General features: G+C 48.5%; 1 protein-coding gene and 1 pseudogene across 3 annotated transcripts in view; one reads left to right on the top strand and one right to left on the bottom strand.

Moving 5' to 3' along the window:
• GP6 (glycoprotein VI platelet) overlaps positions 1-12585 on the bottom strand; it is a 27327-nt gene extending 14742 nt beyond the window's left edge. For all 3 annotated transcript variants that reach the window (XM_032263152.1, XM_032263153.1, XM_032263154.1), the window contains exons 1-5: positions 12219-12585; positions 6138-6170; positions 5779-6036; positions 2674-2958; positions 617-670 (exon numbers count right to left, since the gene is read on the bottom strand). In XM_032263152.1, the coding sequence (XP_032119043.1) occupies positions 617-670; positions 2674-2958; positions 5779-6036; positions 6138-6170; positions 12219-12252 (664 nt within the window). In that variant the 5' untranslated portion in view covers positions 12253-12585. The remainder of the gene's footprint in view (positions 1-616; positions 671-2673; positions 2959-5778; positions 6037-6137; positions 6171-12218) is intronic.
• LOC116539884 lies at positions 7611-8319 on the top strand (annotated as a pseudogene).
• Positions 12586-15170: the final 2585 nt, after the last annotated feature.

Raw genomic sequence — 15170 nt, 5'->3', positions numbered from 1 at the left:
TTTTTTTTTTTTTTTTTGAGACAGAGTCTTACTCTTGTCACCTAGGCTGGAGTGCATGCAGTGGCACAATCATGGCTCACTGCAACCCCTGCCTCCCGGATTCAAGCAATTCTCCTGCTTCAGGCTGCTGAGTAGCTGGGACTACAGGCACATACCACCACGCCCAGCTAATTTTTTTTTTATTTTTTTATTTTTTTGAGACAGAGTTTCGCTCTTGTTGCCCAGGCTAGAGTGCAATGGCATGATCTTGGCTCACTGCAACCTCCTGTCTCCCGAGTTCAAGCAATCTCCTGTCTCAACCTACCGAGTAGCTGGGATTACAGGTGCGTGCCACCACACCCGGCTAATTTTTATATTTTTAGTAGAGACAGGGTTTCACCATGTTGGGCAGGCTGTTCTTGAACTCCTGACCTCATGATCTGCCCACCTTGGCCTCCCAAAGTGCTGGGATTACCAGCATGAGCCACTGTGCCCAACTGAAGTAAAGGGTTTTTAAAACAAAGCAAATTTCTTAAAGAAACAAGTGAAGTAAATCGACAAACCTAGGCAGAAAGGAAAGAGAAGGAGTCCATGTGCCTCACACCCTGCACACCAGAATGGATCCTGCAGAACTTACCTTTGGCAGAGGAAGGTGGTTCTTTTGATAACTGGCTGGGGGTCACAGAGGTTCCTGGGAAATCAGAAAATGAGAGAAAAATGCTCTGGTCATGTGAGTCCTCAACAAATAATGAAATATCTCTGTAACCTAGTTTCCTCACCTGAAAAGTGAGTCTAAAGTAGCTTACATCAGTGGATTGCTGTGGATGTTTGAGGCCAGGCCCGGGACCCACACCTGTAATCCCAGCATTTTGGGAGGCAGAGGCAGGCAGATCACAAGGTCAGGAGTTGGAGACCATCCTGGCTAATATGGTGAAATCCCATCTCTACTAAAAATACAAAAATTAGCGAGGCATGGTGGCAGGCCTCTGTAGTCTCAGCTACTCTGGAGGCTGAGGCAGGAGAATCACTTGAACCCGGGAGATGGAGGCTGCAGTGAGCAGAGATCATGCTATTGCATTCCAGCCTGGGCTACAGAGCGAGACTCCGTCTCAAAAAAAGAAAAAAGTTGAAGCCATCATTAGTAATAATGCATTGTATATTTCAAAATTCTTAAAAGAGTACACATTCTTACTACAAAGAAATTATAAGACGGTCGGGTGCAGTGACTCATGCCTGTAATCCCGGCACTTTCAGAGGCAGGAGGATCAGATGAGCCCAGGAGTTCAAGACCAGCCTGGGCAACATGGTGAAACTCTATCTCTACAAAAAATACAAAAATAGCTGGGCATGATGGTGCACACCTGTAATCCCAGCTACTAGGGAGGCTGTGGTGGGAGGATCACAGAACCTGGGAGGCAGAGGTTGCAGTAAACCAAGATCACACCCCTGCACTCCATCCTGGGTGACCGAGACCCCGTCCCAAAAAAGAAGAATTGATAAGTAGGTAAGGTAATGGCAGGTGAGGTGGATATGTCAGTTAGCTTGATATAATCATTCCACAGTGAATACATATATCAACACATTACATTGTACCCTGTAAACGTATACAGTGATTTGCCCATTACAAATACAAATTTAAAAAACAAGAATGAAAGACTGATTCACTCTGCAATATGAATGAACCTTGAAAACGTTACGCTGAGTGAAAGAAACCAGTCATGAAAGATGATGTAGTGTATGACTCCACTTATATGAAATGCCCAGAGAAGGCAAATTTATACACAAAGAAAGTAGACAGGTGGTTACCTGGAGCTGGGAGTGGGAAGAGGAAGTGACCACAAATGGGCGCAAGATCTTTTTAGGGTGATGGAAGTTGCTAAAATTGGATTGTCATGGTTACACAACTCCAAAAACTCTTTGTTTTGTTTTGTTATTTTAAAACTTCTTAAAATGTATTGAATTGAGGCCAGGTGCGGTGGCTCACGCCTGTAATCCCAGCACTTTGGGAGGCTGGGGCAGGCAGATCACCTGAGGTCAGGAGTTCGAGACCAGCCTGGCCAACATGGTGAAACCCCGTCTCTACTAAAAATACAAAAATTAGCTGAGTGTGGTGGCACACACCTGTAATCCCAGGTACTCAGGAGGCTGAGGCAGGAGAATCACTTGAACCTGGGAGGTGGAGGTTGCAGTGAGCTGAGATCGCACCACTGCATTCCAGCCTGGGTGACAGAGTGAGACTCCATCAAAAAAAGGAAAACCTGGCCAGGCGCGGTGGCTCAAGCCTGTAATCCCAGCACTGTGGGAGGCCGAGGCGGGTGGATCACGAGGTCAAGAGATCGAGACCATCCTGGTCAACATGGTGAAATCCCGTCTCTACTAAAAATATAAAAAATTAGCCGGGCATGGTGGCGCGTGCCTGTAATCCCAGTGACTCAGGAGGCTGGGGCAGGAGAATTGCCTGAACCCAGGAGGCGGAGGTTGCAGTGAGCCGAGATCGCGCCATTGCACTCCAGCCTGGGTAACAAGAGCGAAACTCCGTCTCAAAAAAAAAAAAAAGGAAAACCTACATCCTCCCAGCTGCCTGCAGCCCAGGGCTTCCTGCCCTCTCATTTCCTTCATACCTAGGGCCCCTCCCCTTGGAATGGCCATCAGGACCTATAAAGTTTGAGGAAGAAAGGTCTACAACACCCCTACCTGTGACCACAAGCTCCAGGGGATCACTGGGGGCCGACCACAGGTATGGGGCCCTTCTGGAGAAGCTGTAGCACCGGTAGGTCCCGCTGTGGGCGGCGGTCACCGTGGTGATGGGGAAGCTAGCCCGGTACCATCTCTCAGGATTCTTGTAGGGTCCAGGGTCTCCCTCCTTGTACAGAGCAAATTGGTCAAAGCCATATTCGGTCTGACACTGTAGGGTCACATCCCCTCCTGGGGACACCGCTGGGCCAGGCTGGGCTGAGAGCGAGGGCTTGGGAAAAACTCCTAGGAGAAAAGGAAGTCTGGTGTTAAAGGCCAGTATCTCAGCTGGGACTGGGAGGTCCCCCTCCTGCCTAAGCTGGGGAGCTTTATGGCTGTATCTCTCCCAGAGAGTGCACTCCCTTGCCCAAGCTCAGAGAGAGGTCAAGTCATGAGTAGTTTACGGAGGGAGGCTGTGCCCATATCCTAGTGTCTGGTGCAAACCCTGGTTCTGCCTTTAGGGGCTCGTGGCCCTGGAGACCAATCTCCCTCTGTATCTGAGCCTCACTGCCTTGTTTTGTTAAAATGGGGATGATTGGGCCGGCTGCTGTGCTCACACCTGTAATCCCAGCACTTGGGAGACTGAGGTGGGTAGATCACAAGGTCAGGATTTCGAGACCAGCCTGACCAACATGGTGAAACCCCAACTCTACTAAAAGTACAAAACTCAGCCAGGCGTGGTAGAACGTGCCTGTAATCCCAGCTACTCAAGAAGCTGAGGCAGGAGGCTTGAACCCAGGAATCAGAGGTTGCAGTGAGCCAAGATCATACCATTGCACCCAGCCTGGGCAACAGAGTGAAACTCCATCTCAAAAGCAAAAAGGAGCAGGGGATGATTGAATGAGACAGCACACGGCGCGCATTTAGCAGAGTGCCTGTGGCCTAGCAAGCACGGGAAATGTGATGATAGCAAGTAAAGAGCTTAAGCTTAGGCTATGCCGGAAGTTTCTACTGCAGCATGAAGTCATTGCACTGTAAACGTGGGTGAAAGTGCCAGCTGCCAGGTGCCTTCCAAACTCATGACTTGTATCAATTCAGTGAATCCTCACAAATACCTACGAATCATCACTATTCATGTCCCTATTTTATAAATGAAACTGGCCGGGCGAAATGGCTCACGCCTGTAATCCCAGCACTTTGGGAGGCCAAGGTGGGCGGATCACCTGAGGTCAGGAGTTTGAGACCAGCCTGACCAACATGGAGAAACCCCATCTCTACTAAAAATACAAAATTAGCCAGGCGTGGTGGTGCATGCCTGTAGTCCCAGCTAGTCGGGAGGCTGAGGCAGGAGAATCGCTTGAACCCGGGAGGCAGAGTTTACAGTGATCTGAGATTGCGCCATTGCACTCCAGCCTGGGCAACAAGAGTGAAACTCCATCTCAAAAAATAAAAATAAAAACAAATGAAACTAAGGCACACGGCATTAAATAATTTGTCCAACCCCAGGTAACAATACTACAGTGTACACTTGAAATTTGCTAAGAGGATTATAAGTGTTTTCACACCAAAAGAAAAGTTAACTGTGGGAGGTGATGTATGTGGATTAGCTTGATGGCGGTAACTATCACAGTGGATACGTATATCAAAACATCAAGTTGTATACCTTGGATATATCCATGTTTGTTTTTTTTTCTTTTTTTTTTTTTTTTTAATACAGAGTCTCACTTTGTCAACCAGGTTGGAGTGCAGTGTCTTGATCACAGCTCCCTGCAGCCTCGACCTCCCTGGCTCAAGCTGTCCTCCTGCCTCAGCCTCCTGGGTAGCTGGAATTATAGATGCTTGCTACCATGCTCCACTAATTTTTAATTTTTTGTAAAGATGGGGTCTCACTATGTTGCCCAGGCTGGTCTCGAACCCCTGAGCTCAAGTGATCCTCCCACCTCAGTCTCCCAAAGTGCTGGGATTACAGGTGTGAGCCACTGGTAGCAGTGCTATCTTTATTTTTTAGTTGTAACAAATGTAAGATGTTAACATGAAGGGATCCCAGGTAAAATATTTCCATTCGTATTATCTTTTGCAGCTTTTCTGTCAGTCTAAAAGTTAATCCAAAACAAAGGTTTTGGTGGTGGTAGTTTTTGAGACAGGGTCTCGCCCTGTCACCAAGGCTGGAGTGCAATGGCACAATCTCGGCTCACTGCAACCTCCACCTCCCAGGTTCAAGCAATTCTGTCTCAGCCTCCCAAGTAGCTGAGACTACAGGTGGCGCTACCACACCCGGCTAATTTTTGTATTTTTAGTAGAAATGGGGTTTCACCATATTGGTCAGGCTGGTCTCAAACACCTGACCTCAGGTGATCCACTCACCTTGGCCTCCCAAAGTGCTGGGATTACAGGTGTGAGCCATCGCACACAGCCTTTTTTTTTTTTTTTTTTATGCCTTTTGTGAAAACTGTCAAAAGACCCCTTTTTTAAAAAAAAAAAAAAAAAAAAAAAAACCAGCTGGGCGTAGTGGCGCACACCTATAGTCCCAGCTACTTGGAAGCCTGAGGCAGGAGGATCGCTTGAGCCCAGGAGGTAGAGGCTGCAGCAAGCCAAGATCGGCCACTGCACTCCAGTCTGGGTGACACAGGAAGCCACTGTGTCCGAAAAATAAATAAAATATTATTCACATTGATTCATAAATGTTGTGGCACCAGCACCCACGAGGCCAGTGCCTGGCTGGCCTCACCCTAATCCAGGCCCTAATCCCTATTCTCAGTGTCCCCCCCTTTCTTTTGAGACAGAATTTCACTCTTGGCGTCCAGGCTGGAGTGCAGTGACTCGATCTTGGCTCACTACAACCTCTGCCTCCTGGGTTCAAGCGATTCTCCTGCCTCAGCCTCCCGAGTAGCTGGGATTACAGGCATGTGCCACCATGCCCGGCTAATTTTGTGTTTTTAGTAGAGATGGGTTTCTCCATGTTGGTCAGGCTAGTTTCGAACTCCCAGCCTCAGGTGACCTGCCCACCTCAACCTCCCAAAGCGCTGAGATTAGACGCGTGAGCCACTGTGCCCAGCCTAACGTCCCCCATATTTGTGTCCAAACGGAGGCCCATACAGTCCCAGGCTCCAATCCCCTGTCCTTTACCGGTGGCAACGAGCTCCAACTGGTCGCTGGGCGGGGACCAGAGGCTTCCGTTCTGGTAGGAGCAGCGGTAGCGTCCAGCGGCACTTTGCTTCATGGCTGGGATGAGGAGGACCGCCTGATCCCGGTAGTTGTTGGAACTCAGCTTCTCCAGGCGGTACAGGTCCACACCCGGAGGTCCCTGGCACCGGAGGGTCACTGGCCTCTCCAGGGGCACCAGGGAGCTGGGCACAGCCTGCAGGGAGGGCTTGGGGAGTGGTCCTGGAAGAGGAGGAGCAGGGCTGGGTCAGCCTCCCTGCAGACCTCACCTGGAACCCACTTCCCCCACCTGCTGGTGGATCCCACAGGAGGGAAGGACTCACCACTCTGTGCTTGCACATGCCCCAGACACAGCCCTGAGGAGAGAAGAAAGAGACCAGAGGCCAGGACTGACTTTTATAGACATTGCTGCCTGCTGGGCGCGGTGACAAGACATTTGCATGCATGTGCTTTATTCTCTCCTAATCACTTATTTCTTCAAAAGACACACAGGCATGTAATTTCAGTGAGAGAAGCCAGTCAGAAAAAGCCACATAGTTTACGACGTCATTTACGTGAAATATCCAGAAGGGTTAAATCTACAGAAGACAGAGAAGAAAACAGACACGTGGCTGGGGGTGGTGGGGAGAGCGAGGACGAGAGGTGACTGCCTGACGGGCGTGGGGTTTCCTCGGAGGTGCCATAATGTTTTGCAGTTAGATAGAGGATGGTGTTGCACAACACTGAATGTACCAAATGTTAGGTAAAGCAGACTTTCAGTTCTGTTCATTTCACCACAGTTACAACTGTTTTAAGGCCAGGCACAGTGGCTCGCACCTGTAATCCCAGCACTTTGGGAGGCCAAGGAGGCCAAAGCACCTAAGGTCGGGGGTTGGAGACCAGCCTGGACAACATAGTGAGACCTGATTTCTACCACAAAAAAAAAATATTAGCCAGGCATGGTGCTATGTGCCTGTGGTCCAAGCTACTTGGGGTGGCTGAGGTGGGAGGATTCCTTGAGCCCAGGAGGTCAAGTCCGCAGGGAGCCAAGATGGTGTTCACTGCACTCCAGCCTGGACAAGGTTGTGAGGCCCCATCTCAAAAAGTAGACCTTTTCAAAGTCAAACTGAGATTCCTTGTCCATCCTGTCCAACTCCCACCACTGCCCCTGCCCTGCATACATTTTTTACTATTTCTGTTGTTCCTTCTGGCATTTTTTTACATCTTCATGGTTCTAGAAAAAAGTATGCATACTACTGTCTGTGGGTTCATTAGTGTTAGGCATTGCACACTGACTTCCTCAGGGGGTGTGAGGAATGTGACCTCAGACATTGCTGTCCCTTCATCTCCTCCCTTCCGTCTCCCAGTATTAAACAATATCCAGCACATAGGCAACAGGATGCAATTGTATAGACAAGTATTGTAAATAGTATTGCATATCGTATATCGTTGCATTTTATTTTATTGTATATGTAATATATGCAGTAGAACCCACATTGGCAGGGCGCCATGGCTCACACCTGTAATCCCAGCACTTTGGGAGGCTGAGGTGGGTGGATCACGAGGTCAAGAGATCAAGACCATCCTGGCCAACACTGTCCTTTTCTACTAAAAAAAAATACAAAAATTAGCTGGACATAGTGGCACGTACGTGTAGTCCCAGCTACTAGGGAGGCTGAGGCAGGAGAATCGCTTCAACCCAGGAGTCAGGGGTTGCGGTGAGCCAAGATCCCACCACTGCACTCCAGCCTGGCGACAGAGTGAGACTCTGTCTCAAATAATAGTTATAATAATAAATAAAATCCCACACTAATGGGATGCGTTAGTCCCCAGAATTCATCAAATGTACGATTGGGTCACTGGGAAAGTAATACTTTCCGTTATCTATATGATTACACAACGTACAGCGGCAGTGCTTAGAGTAGCAAAGACGTGGAATCAGCCTAGCTGTCCACGAGCAGTGGACTGGATAAAGAAAACTTGGTGGGGTGCCCAGACTGCAGAGCCGCAGCCGTGACTGAGGCCAATGTGAATTCAAAGGCCTATTCCCTCGCCGATGCCCGCCTCACCAAGAAACTACTAGACCTCATTCAGCAGACATGTAACTATGAGCAGCTTAGGAAAGGAGCGGTGAGGCCACCAAAACCCTCAACAGGGGCATCTCTGCGTTCACTGTGATGGCCGTAGACGCCGAGCCACTGGACGTCATTCTGTACCTCCCATTGCTGTGTAAAGACAAGACCATGCCCTACATGGTTGTGTGCTCCAAGCAGGCCCTGGGGAAAGCCTGTGGGGCCTGCAGGCCTGTCATCGCCTGTTCTGTCACCATCACAGAAGGCTCACAGCTGAAACAGTAGATCCAGTCCATTCAGCAGTCCATTGAAAGGCTCTTAGTGTAAACCTGTGGCCTCTGCCACATGCTCCCTGCCAGCTTCTCCCCCGAGGTTGTGTATCATATTGTTTGTGTTAGCACGTAGTATCTTCACCTACTCTCTATTGTTATAAAGTGCTGTAGTACTAAAAAAAGGAAAGAAAGAAAAAACTTGGTATGATACACTGTGGAATATTATGCAGCCATAAAAATGAATGAGGTCGGCCAGGCACGGTGGCTCAAGCCTGTAATCCCAGCACTTTGGGAGGCCGAGGCGGGTGGATCACGAGGTCAAGAGATCGAGACCATCCTGGTCAACATGGTGAAACCCCGTCTCTACTAAAAATACAAAACATTAGCTGGGCATGGTGGCGCGTGCCTGTAATCTCAGCTACTCAGGAGGTTGAGGCAGGAGAATTGCCTGAACCCAGGAGGCGGAGGTTGCGGTGAGCCGAGATCGTGCCATTGCACTCCAGCCTGGGTAAAAAGAGTAAAACTCTGTCTCAAAAAAAAAAAAAAAAAAAAAAAATGAATGAGATCACGTCCTTTGCAGGAACACGGATGGAGCTAGGATAATGGCCTCCAGCTCCATCCACGTTCTGTTCCCACAGGAATGGAAAACCAGATACTGCATGTTCTCACTTAAAAGTGGGAGCTGAACACTGAGAACACCTGGACACATAGATGGACGACAGGCAGGGCCTCCTTAAGGGTAGAGGTTGGGAAGAGGGAGAGGATCAAAAAACTGCCTATCAGGAGGTGGGGCGCGGTGGCTCACGCCTGTAATCCCAGCACTTTGGGAGGCTGAGGCAGGCAGATCAGCTGAGGTCAGGAGTTCAAGACCAGCCTGGCCAACATGGTGAAACCCCGTCTCTACTAAAAATTAAAAAATTGGCCTGATGTGGTGGATTTCTGTAATCTCAGCTACTTTGAAGGCTGAGGTAGGAGAATCATCCAAACCAGAAGGCAGAGATTGCAGTGAGCCAACTTTGCACCACTGCACTTAAGCCTGGGCAATGGAGCAAGACTCCATCTCAAAAAAAAAAAAAAAAAAAAAGCACTGCCTGTCAGGTACTACGCTCACTACCTAGCTGGTGAAATAATGTGTATGCCAAACCCTTGGACATGCAATTTACCCACATAACAAACCGGCATGTGTACCCCTGAACCTGTAAGAAAAATTAGGGGCTGGGCGCAGTGGCTCATGCCTGTAATCCCAGCACTTTGGGAGGCTGAGGCATCAGGAGTTCCAGACCAGCCCAACTAACATGGTGAAACCTTGTATCTACTAAAAATACAAAAATTAGCTGGGTGTAGTGGAGGGTGCCTGTAATCCCAGCTACTCGGGAGGCTGAGGCAGGAGAATCGCTTAAACCCGGAGGCGGAGGTTGCAGTGAGCTGACATCACGCCGTTGCACTCCAACCTGGGCAACAGATTGAGACTTCGTGTCAAAAAATAAAGAAATAGCCGGGCGTGGTGGCTCACGCCTGTAATCCCAGCACTTTGGGAGGCCGAGGGGGGTGGATCACGAGGTCAAGAGATCGAGACCATCCTGGTCAACATGGTGAAACCCCGTCTCTACCAAAAATACAAAAAAAAAAAAATTAGCTGGGCATGGTGGCGCGTGCCTGTAATCCCAGCTACTCAGGAGGCTGAGGCAGGAGAATTGCCTGAACCCAGGAGGCGGAGGTTGCGGTGAGCCGAGATCGCGCCATTGCACTCCAGCCTGGGTAACAAGAGTGAAACTCTGTCTCAAAAAAATATATAAATAAATACATAAATAATAAATGAGTGTGGAATACTACTTAGCCATTAAAAGGAATGAAATAATGTCTTTTGCAGCAAACTGCATGGAGCTAGAAAGTATTATTCTAAGTGAAGTAATGCAGGAGTGGAAAACCAAAATCTGTACGTTCTCACTTGTCAGTGGGAGCTAAGCTGTGGGTATGCAAAGGCACAGAGTGCTGTGATGGACGTTAGAGACTGAAGGAGAAGGGCAGATGGGGGGCTAGGGATAAAAAACTATACAGTAGGTACAATGTACACTACTCAGGTGACAGGTGCACTAACATCTCAGAATTCACTATATAATTCAATCCATGTAACCAAAACCACTTGTATTCCGAAAGCTATTGAAGCAAAAACTAAGCCAGACACAGCTGCTCACACCTGTAACCTCAACACTTTGGGAGGCAGAGGTGGGTGGATCACTTGAGCACAGGAATTTGAGACCACCGTGGGCAACATAGCAAGACCCTGTCAACTACGAAAATTAGCCAGGCGTGATGGTGTGCAGCTGGAGTGCCAGCTACTCAGGAGATGGAGGAGGAGGGATTGCTTGAGCCTGGGAGGTTGAGGTTGCAATGAGCCGTGATCATGCCACTGCACTCCAGCCTGGGTGACAAAAGTGAGACCCTGTCTCAAATAAAGTTGCATAAAAATTAAAAGAATACTACATCTGTGTATGAATAATGAATGAGAGCTTGTTTATAGTTGCAGTTCACCCTCTCATCTCCAGTACCACAACCATCTCCTTCCTTAGCCTCTTGGAGACGCTGTCCCGTTAGTGGTCAAATTCTCCTGAAGAAATAAGGCAATAATGCATTCAACGTGCCTAATTTTAGTAGGTACAGGGGCTCGCTATGTTGCCCAGGCTGATCTCAAACTCCTGGGCTCGAGCAATCCACGCACCTCTGCCTCCCAAAGTATTGGGATTACAGGTGTGAGCCACTGTGTCTGGCTTACACAGTGAGGAATAGGCAGCAGAAATGCATTTGACCCATCACCCATCCTTCAAGAGACTCTTACTCCGCTACTGTAGGGGATACTGACAAATTCAGCCCATAATCTTGTCCTGATATCAAGTGCACATTTTTTTTCTTTTGAGACCAAATTTCACTCTTGTTGCCCAGGCTGGAGTGCAATGGTGCATTCTTAGCTCACAGAAACCTCCGCCTCCCAGTTTCAAGTGATTCTCCTGCCTCAGCCTCCAGAGTAGCTAGGATCACAGGTATGCGCCACCACGTCCAGCTAATTTTGTATTTTTAGTAGAAACAGGATTTCTCCATGTTGGTCAGGCTCATCTTGAACTCCTGGGCTCAGGTGATCCACCCACCTCACCCTCCCAAAGTGCTGGGATTACGGGTGACAGCCACCACACCCGGCCTTTTTTTTTGAGTCCCAGTCTCTCTGTTGTGCAGGCTGGGGTGCAGTGGCATGATCTCAGCTCACTGCAACTTCTGCCTTCCAAGTTCAAGTGATTCTCCTGCCTCAGCCTCCAGAGTAACTGGGATAACAGGCACCTGCTATCATGCCTGGCTAATTTTTGTACTTTTGTAGAGACACAGTTTCCCCATGTTAACCAGGCTGGTCTCGAACTCCTGACCTCTGGTTATCCACCCGCCTCAGCCCCGCAAAATGTTGAGATTTCAGGCATGAGCCACCGTGCCTGGCCCACATTTTTTTAAAAAAGGGCAACTGTAGTGTAGTGGAACAACGTTGCGACCAACACTAGGATACCTCTGTTCATTTACTGACCCAGCCATGAATAAACTGGAATAACTTATACAAAACACGCCACCTTGCTGGCCCCTCATTTCCCCACCCAACAAATGAAGGGGCTCTCATTGGTCCTTTTTTGTCCTGAAATTCATTACTGATACAAATTCTTTTTTCTTTTTCTTTTTTTTTATTTTTGAGACGGAGTCTCGCTTAGTTGTCAGGCTGGAGTGCAGTGACATGATCCCGGCTCACTACAACCTCTGCCTCCCGGATTCAAGCGATTCTCCTGCCTCAGCCTCCCGAGTAACTGGGACTGTAGCACATGCCACCACGCCCAGCTAATTTTTGTATTTTTTAGTAAAGATCAGGTTTCACCATGTTGGCCAGGATAGTCTTGATCTCTTAACCTTGTGATTGCCCACCTCAGCCTCCCAAAGTGCTGGGATTATAGGCATGAGCCACCGCGCCCAGCCACAAATTCTTAAAAACATCCTTTGTCTGGCAGTCCATGCCTGCCCTTCAGCAGTTCCCAGATCCACCCTCAGGACTCACCAAGACAGAAGAGGGCAGTCAGGAATGCAGACATGGTTCCTCGGCCCTGTCCTGAGCTCTGTGGCCAGGGAGGGAAGTGGTGGAGTCAGGGGCACAGGCTCAGGATGTGGTGAGGACAAAGAATGCCCTCCTCCCTTCCTTCACCAGCCCCGGCCTTTCCTAATTGAGACTCATCGAGCCATAGCCGGCTCCTCAGTACAGTGACTTGCACACAAGCTCTAAGGAGTCTCACTTATCTCCACCAGCCAGCCTGGCTCTGCACCACACGTCTGCCCACTGGGGCCTGGTCTGTGCTCTCATGTTCCCACAAAGTCCCTGATGGTCGCTAGGAAAATGTGCATCAGAACCACAGTGAGATACGATTTTACACCTTCTGGGATGGCTGTACTTTTTAAAATGGATAAATAGCAAATGTTGCTGAGTGTGCAGAGAAGTTGGAACATGCATGCATTGCTGGTGGGACGTGACATGGTGCTGCTGCTATGGAGAAGTTTAGCAGCGCCTCCAAAAGTTAAACGTGGGGTTGCCATAAAATCCAGCAATTCCACTTCTGGGTATACACCTAAAAGGATTGAAAACAGGATCTTGGGCCGGGCGTGGTGGCTCACACCCGTAATCCCAGCACTTTGGAAGGCCAAGACGGGCAGATCATCTAAGGTCAGGAGTTCCAGACCAGCCTGACCAACATGGTGAAATCCCATCTGTACTAAAAATACAAAATTAGCCAGGTGTGGTGGCAGGCGCATGTAATCCCAGCTACTCGGGAGTCTGAGGCAGGAGAATCCATTGAACCTAGAAGGCAGAGGTTGCGGTGAGCCGAGACCGTACCATTGCACTCCAGCCTGGGCAACAAGATCGAAATTCCATCTCAAAAAAAAATGTTTTTGGGGGGGTAGAGATGGGTTTCACTATGTTTCCCAGGCTGGTCTTGAACTCCTGGGCTCAAGCAATCCACCCACCTCAGCCTCCCAAAGTGCTGGGATTACAGGTGTGAGCCATTGTGCCCAGCCCCACTGGGTCCTTTTTTTTTTTTTTTAAACTGCATTTTAAGTTTTGGGGTACATGTGAAGAAGATGCAAGATTGTTGCATAGGTACATACATGGCAGTGTGATTTGCTGCCTTCCTCCCCATCACCTATATCTGGCATTTCTCCCCACGCTCGCTCTCCCCAACTCTCCACCCCCCGCTGTCCCTCCCCTATTTCCCCCTGACAGACCCCAGTGTGCCCAGTGTGTGATGGTCCCCTCCCTGTGTCCACATGTTCTCATTGTTCAACACCCGCCTATGAGTGAGAACATTCGGTGTTTGATTTTCTGTTCTTGTCAGTTTGCTGAGAATGATGGTTTCCAGGTTCATCCATGTCCCTACAAAGGACACAAACTCGTTTTTGATGTCTGCATAATATTCCATGGTGTATATGTGCCACATTTTCCCTGTCCAGTCGATCATCGATGGGCATTTGGGTTGGTTCCAGGTCTTTGCTATTGTAAACAGTGCTGCAATGAACATTCGTGTGCACGTGTCCTTATAGTAGAACGTCTTATAATCCTTTGGATATATACCCAGTAATGTGATTGCTGGGTCAAATGGAATTTCTATTTCTAGGTCCTTGAGGAATCACCACACTGTCTTCCACAATGGTTGAACTAATTTACACTCCCACCAACAGTGTAAAAGTGTTCCTATTTCTCCATATCCTCTCCAGCATCTGTTGTCTCCAGATTTTTTAATGATTCTAACTGGCATGAGATGGTATCTCACTGTGGTTTTGATTTGCATTTCTCTAATGACCAGTGATGACGAGCATTTCTTCATATGTTTGTTAGCCTCATGTATGTCTTCTTTTGTAAAGTGTCTGTTCATATCCTTCGCCCACTTTTGAATGGGCTTATTTTTTTTTTCTTGTAAATCTGTTTTAGTTCTTTGTAGATTCTGGATATTAGCCCTTTGTCAGTTGGGTAGACTGCAAAAATTTTTTCCCATTCTGTTGGTTGCCAATTCATTCTAATGACTGTTTCTTTTGCTGTGCAGAAGCTGTGAAGTTTGATTAGGTCCCATTTATCTATTTTGGCTTTTGTTGCCAATGCTTTTGGTGTTTTCGTCATGAAGTCCTTGCCTACGCCTATGTCCTGAATAGTTTTGCCTAGATTTTCTTCTAGGGTTTTTTAAAGACACATAAAAAGAATCATATGACAGTGAAGGTCAAGTCAGTCACCCAATGCCAGAAATTGGGGTGCTCCTAAAATCTGGTGGGTTGAAGCCAGGACACTGCTCAGCATTCTGAAATCATGGGATGGCCCCAGTGACACATGGTGGGAAGGATGCACAGATGTTGACATTTAGGAAGAATGTCATCACTTCTCTCCCATAAGAGCAACTTAGAGTGAGAAAATGATATTCTTAGGGCCTCTCCCGTGAGGCTCCAAGCCAGTGTTGCTGTGGCAGAAGCTGCCAGACTTGTTTTTCCCTTGAGAGAATTGTATCAAGATGATGTAAATGTCGCCCTGGGGTGCCACTTGGGTGGTTTGGAGATGTGCTCAGATGCCACACACCCTGAGGACTCAGCAGCCACCGGCTGGACCCGTCTTCTGCCTTGCAGTTCACAGGCTGTGTTTACGCCCCTGGTTCCTTCACTGGCACCTTGGGAGCTTTGTTGTCTCTGAATCAATGCCAGGCAGGGTCTCACCATGAGACTGTCTGCTGCGAAGCTGGAAATCAAGGCCACACTCTGCTACAGCAGCAACCTGAGTGGGAAGACAGGAAGGTGCTGCCGTTTTTAGAGTTTCTCCCTTGACTTTACTCGATATGAATGAAGATAGAGCACTTTGACACTGCACAGCAGGTAAGTCGAGAAAGCTTCCTGCAGATCGGGAGAAGGTGATGCAGCAGACAGCTGTGGCTGATGACTCCCTCCCCACTGCCTCCCTTTCCCTCCCCACTGCCTCCCTCTC

This window comes from Sapajus apella, unplaced genomic scaffold, assembly GCF_009761245.1.
Source record: "Sapajus apella isolate SASKATOON/1434 unplaced genomic scaffold, GSC_monkey_1.0 scaffold135, whole genome shotgun sequence".
NCBI lineage: Eukaryota > Metazoa > Chordata > Mammalia > Primates > Cebidae > Sapajus > Sapajus apella.
The sequence above is the reverse complement of the archived record's forward strand: the minus strand, read 5'-3'. Positions and strand labels throughout refer to the sequence as shown.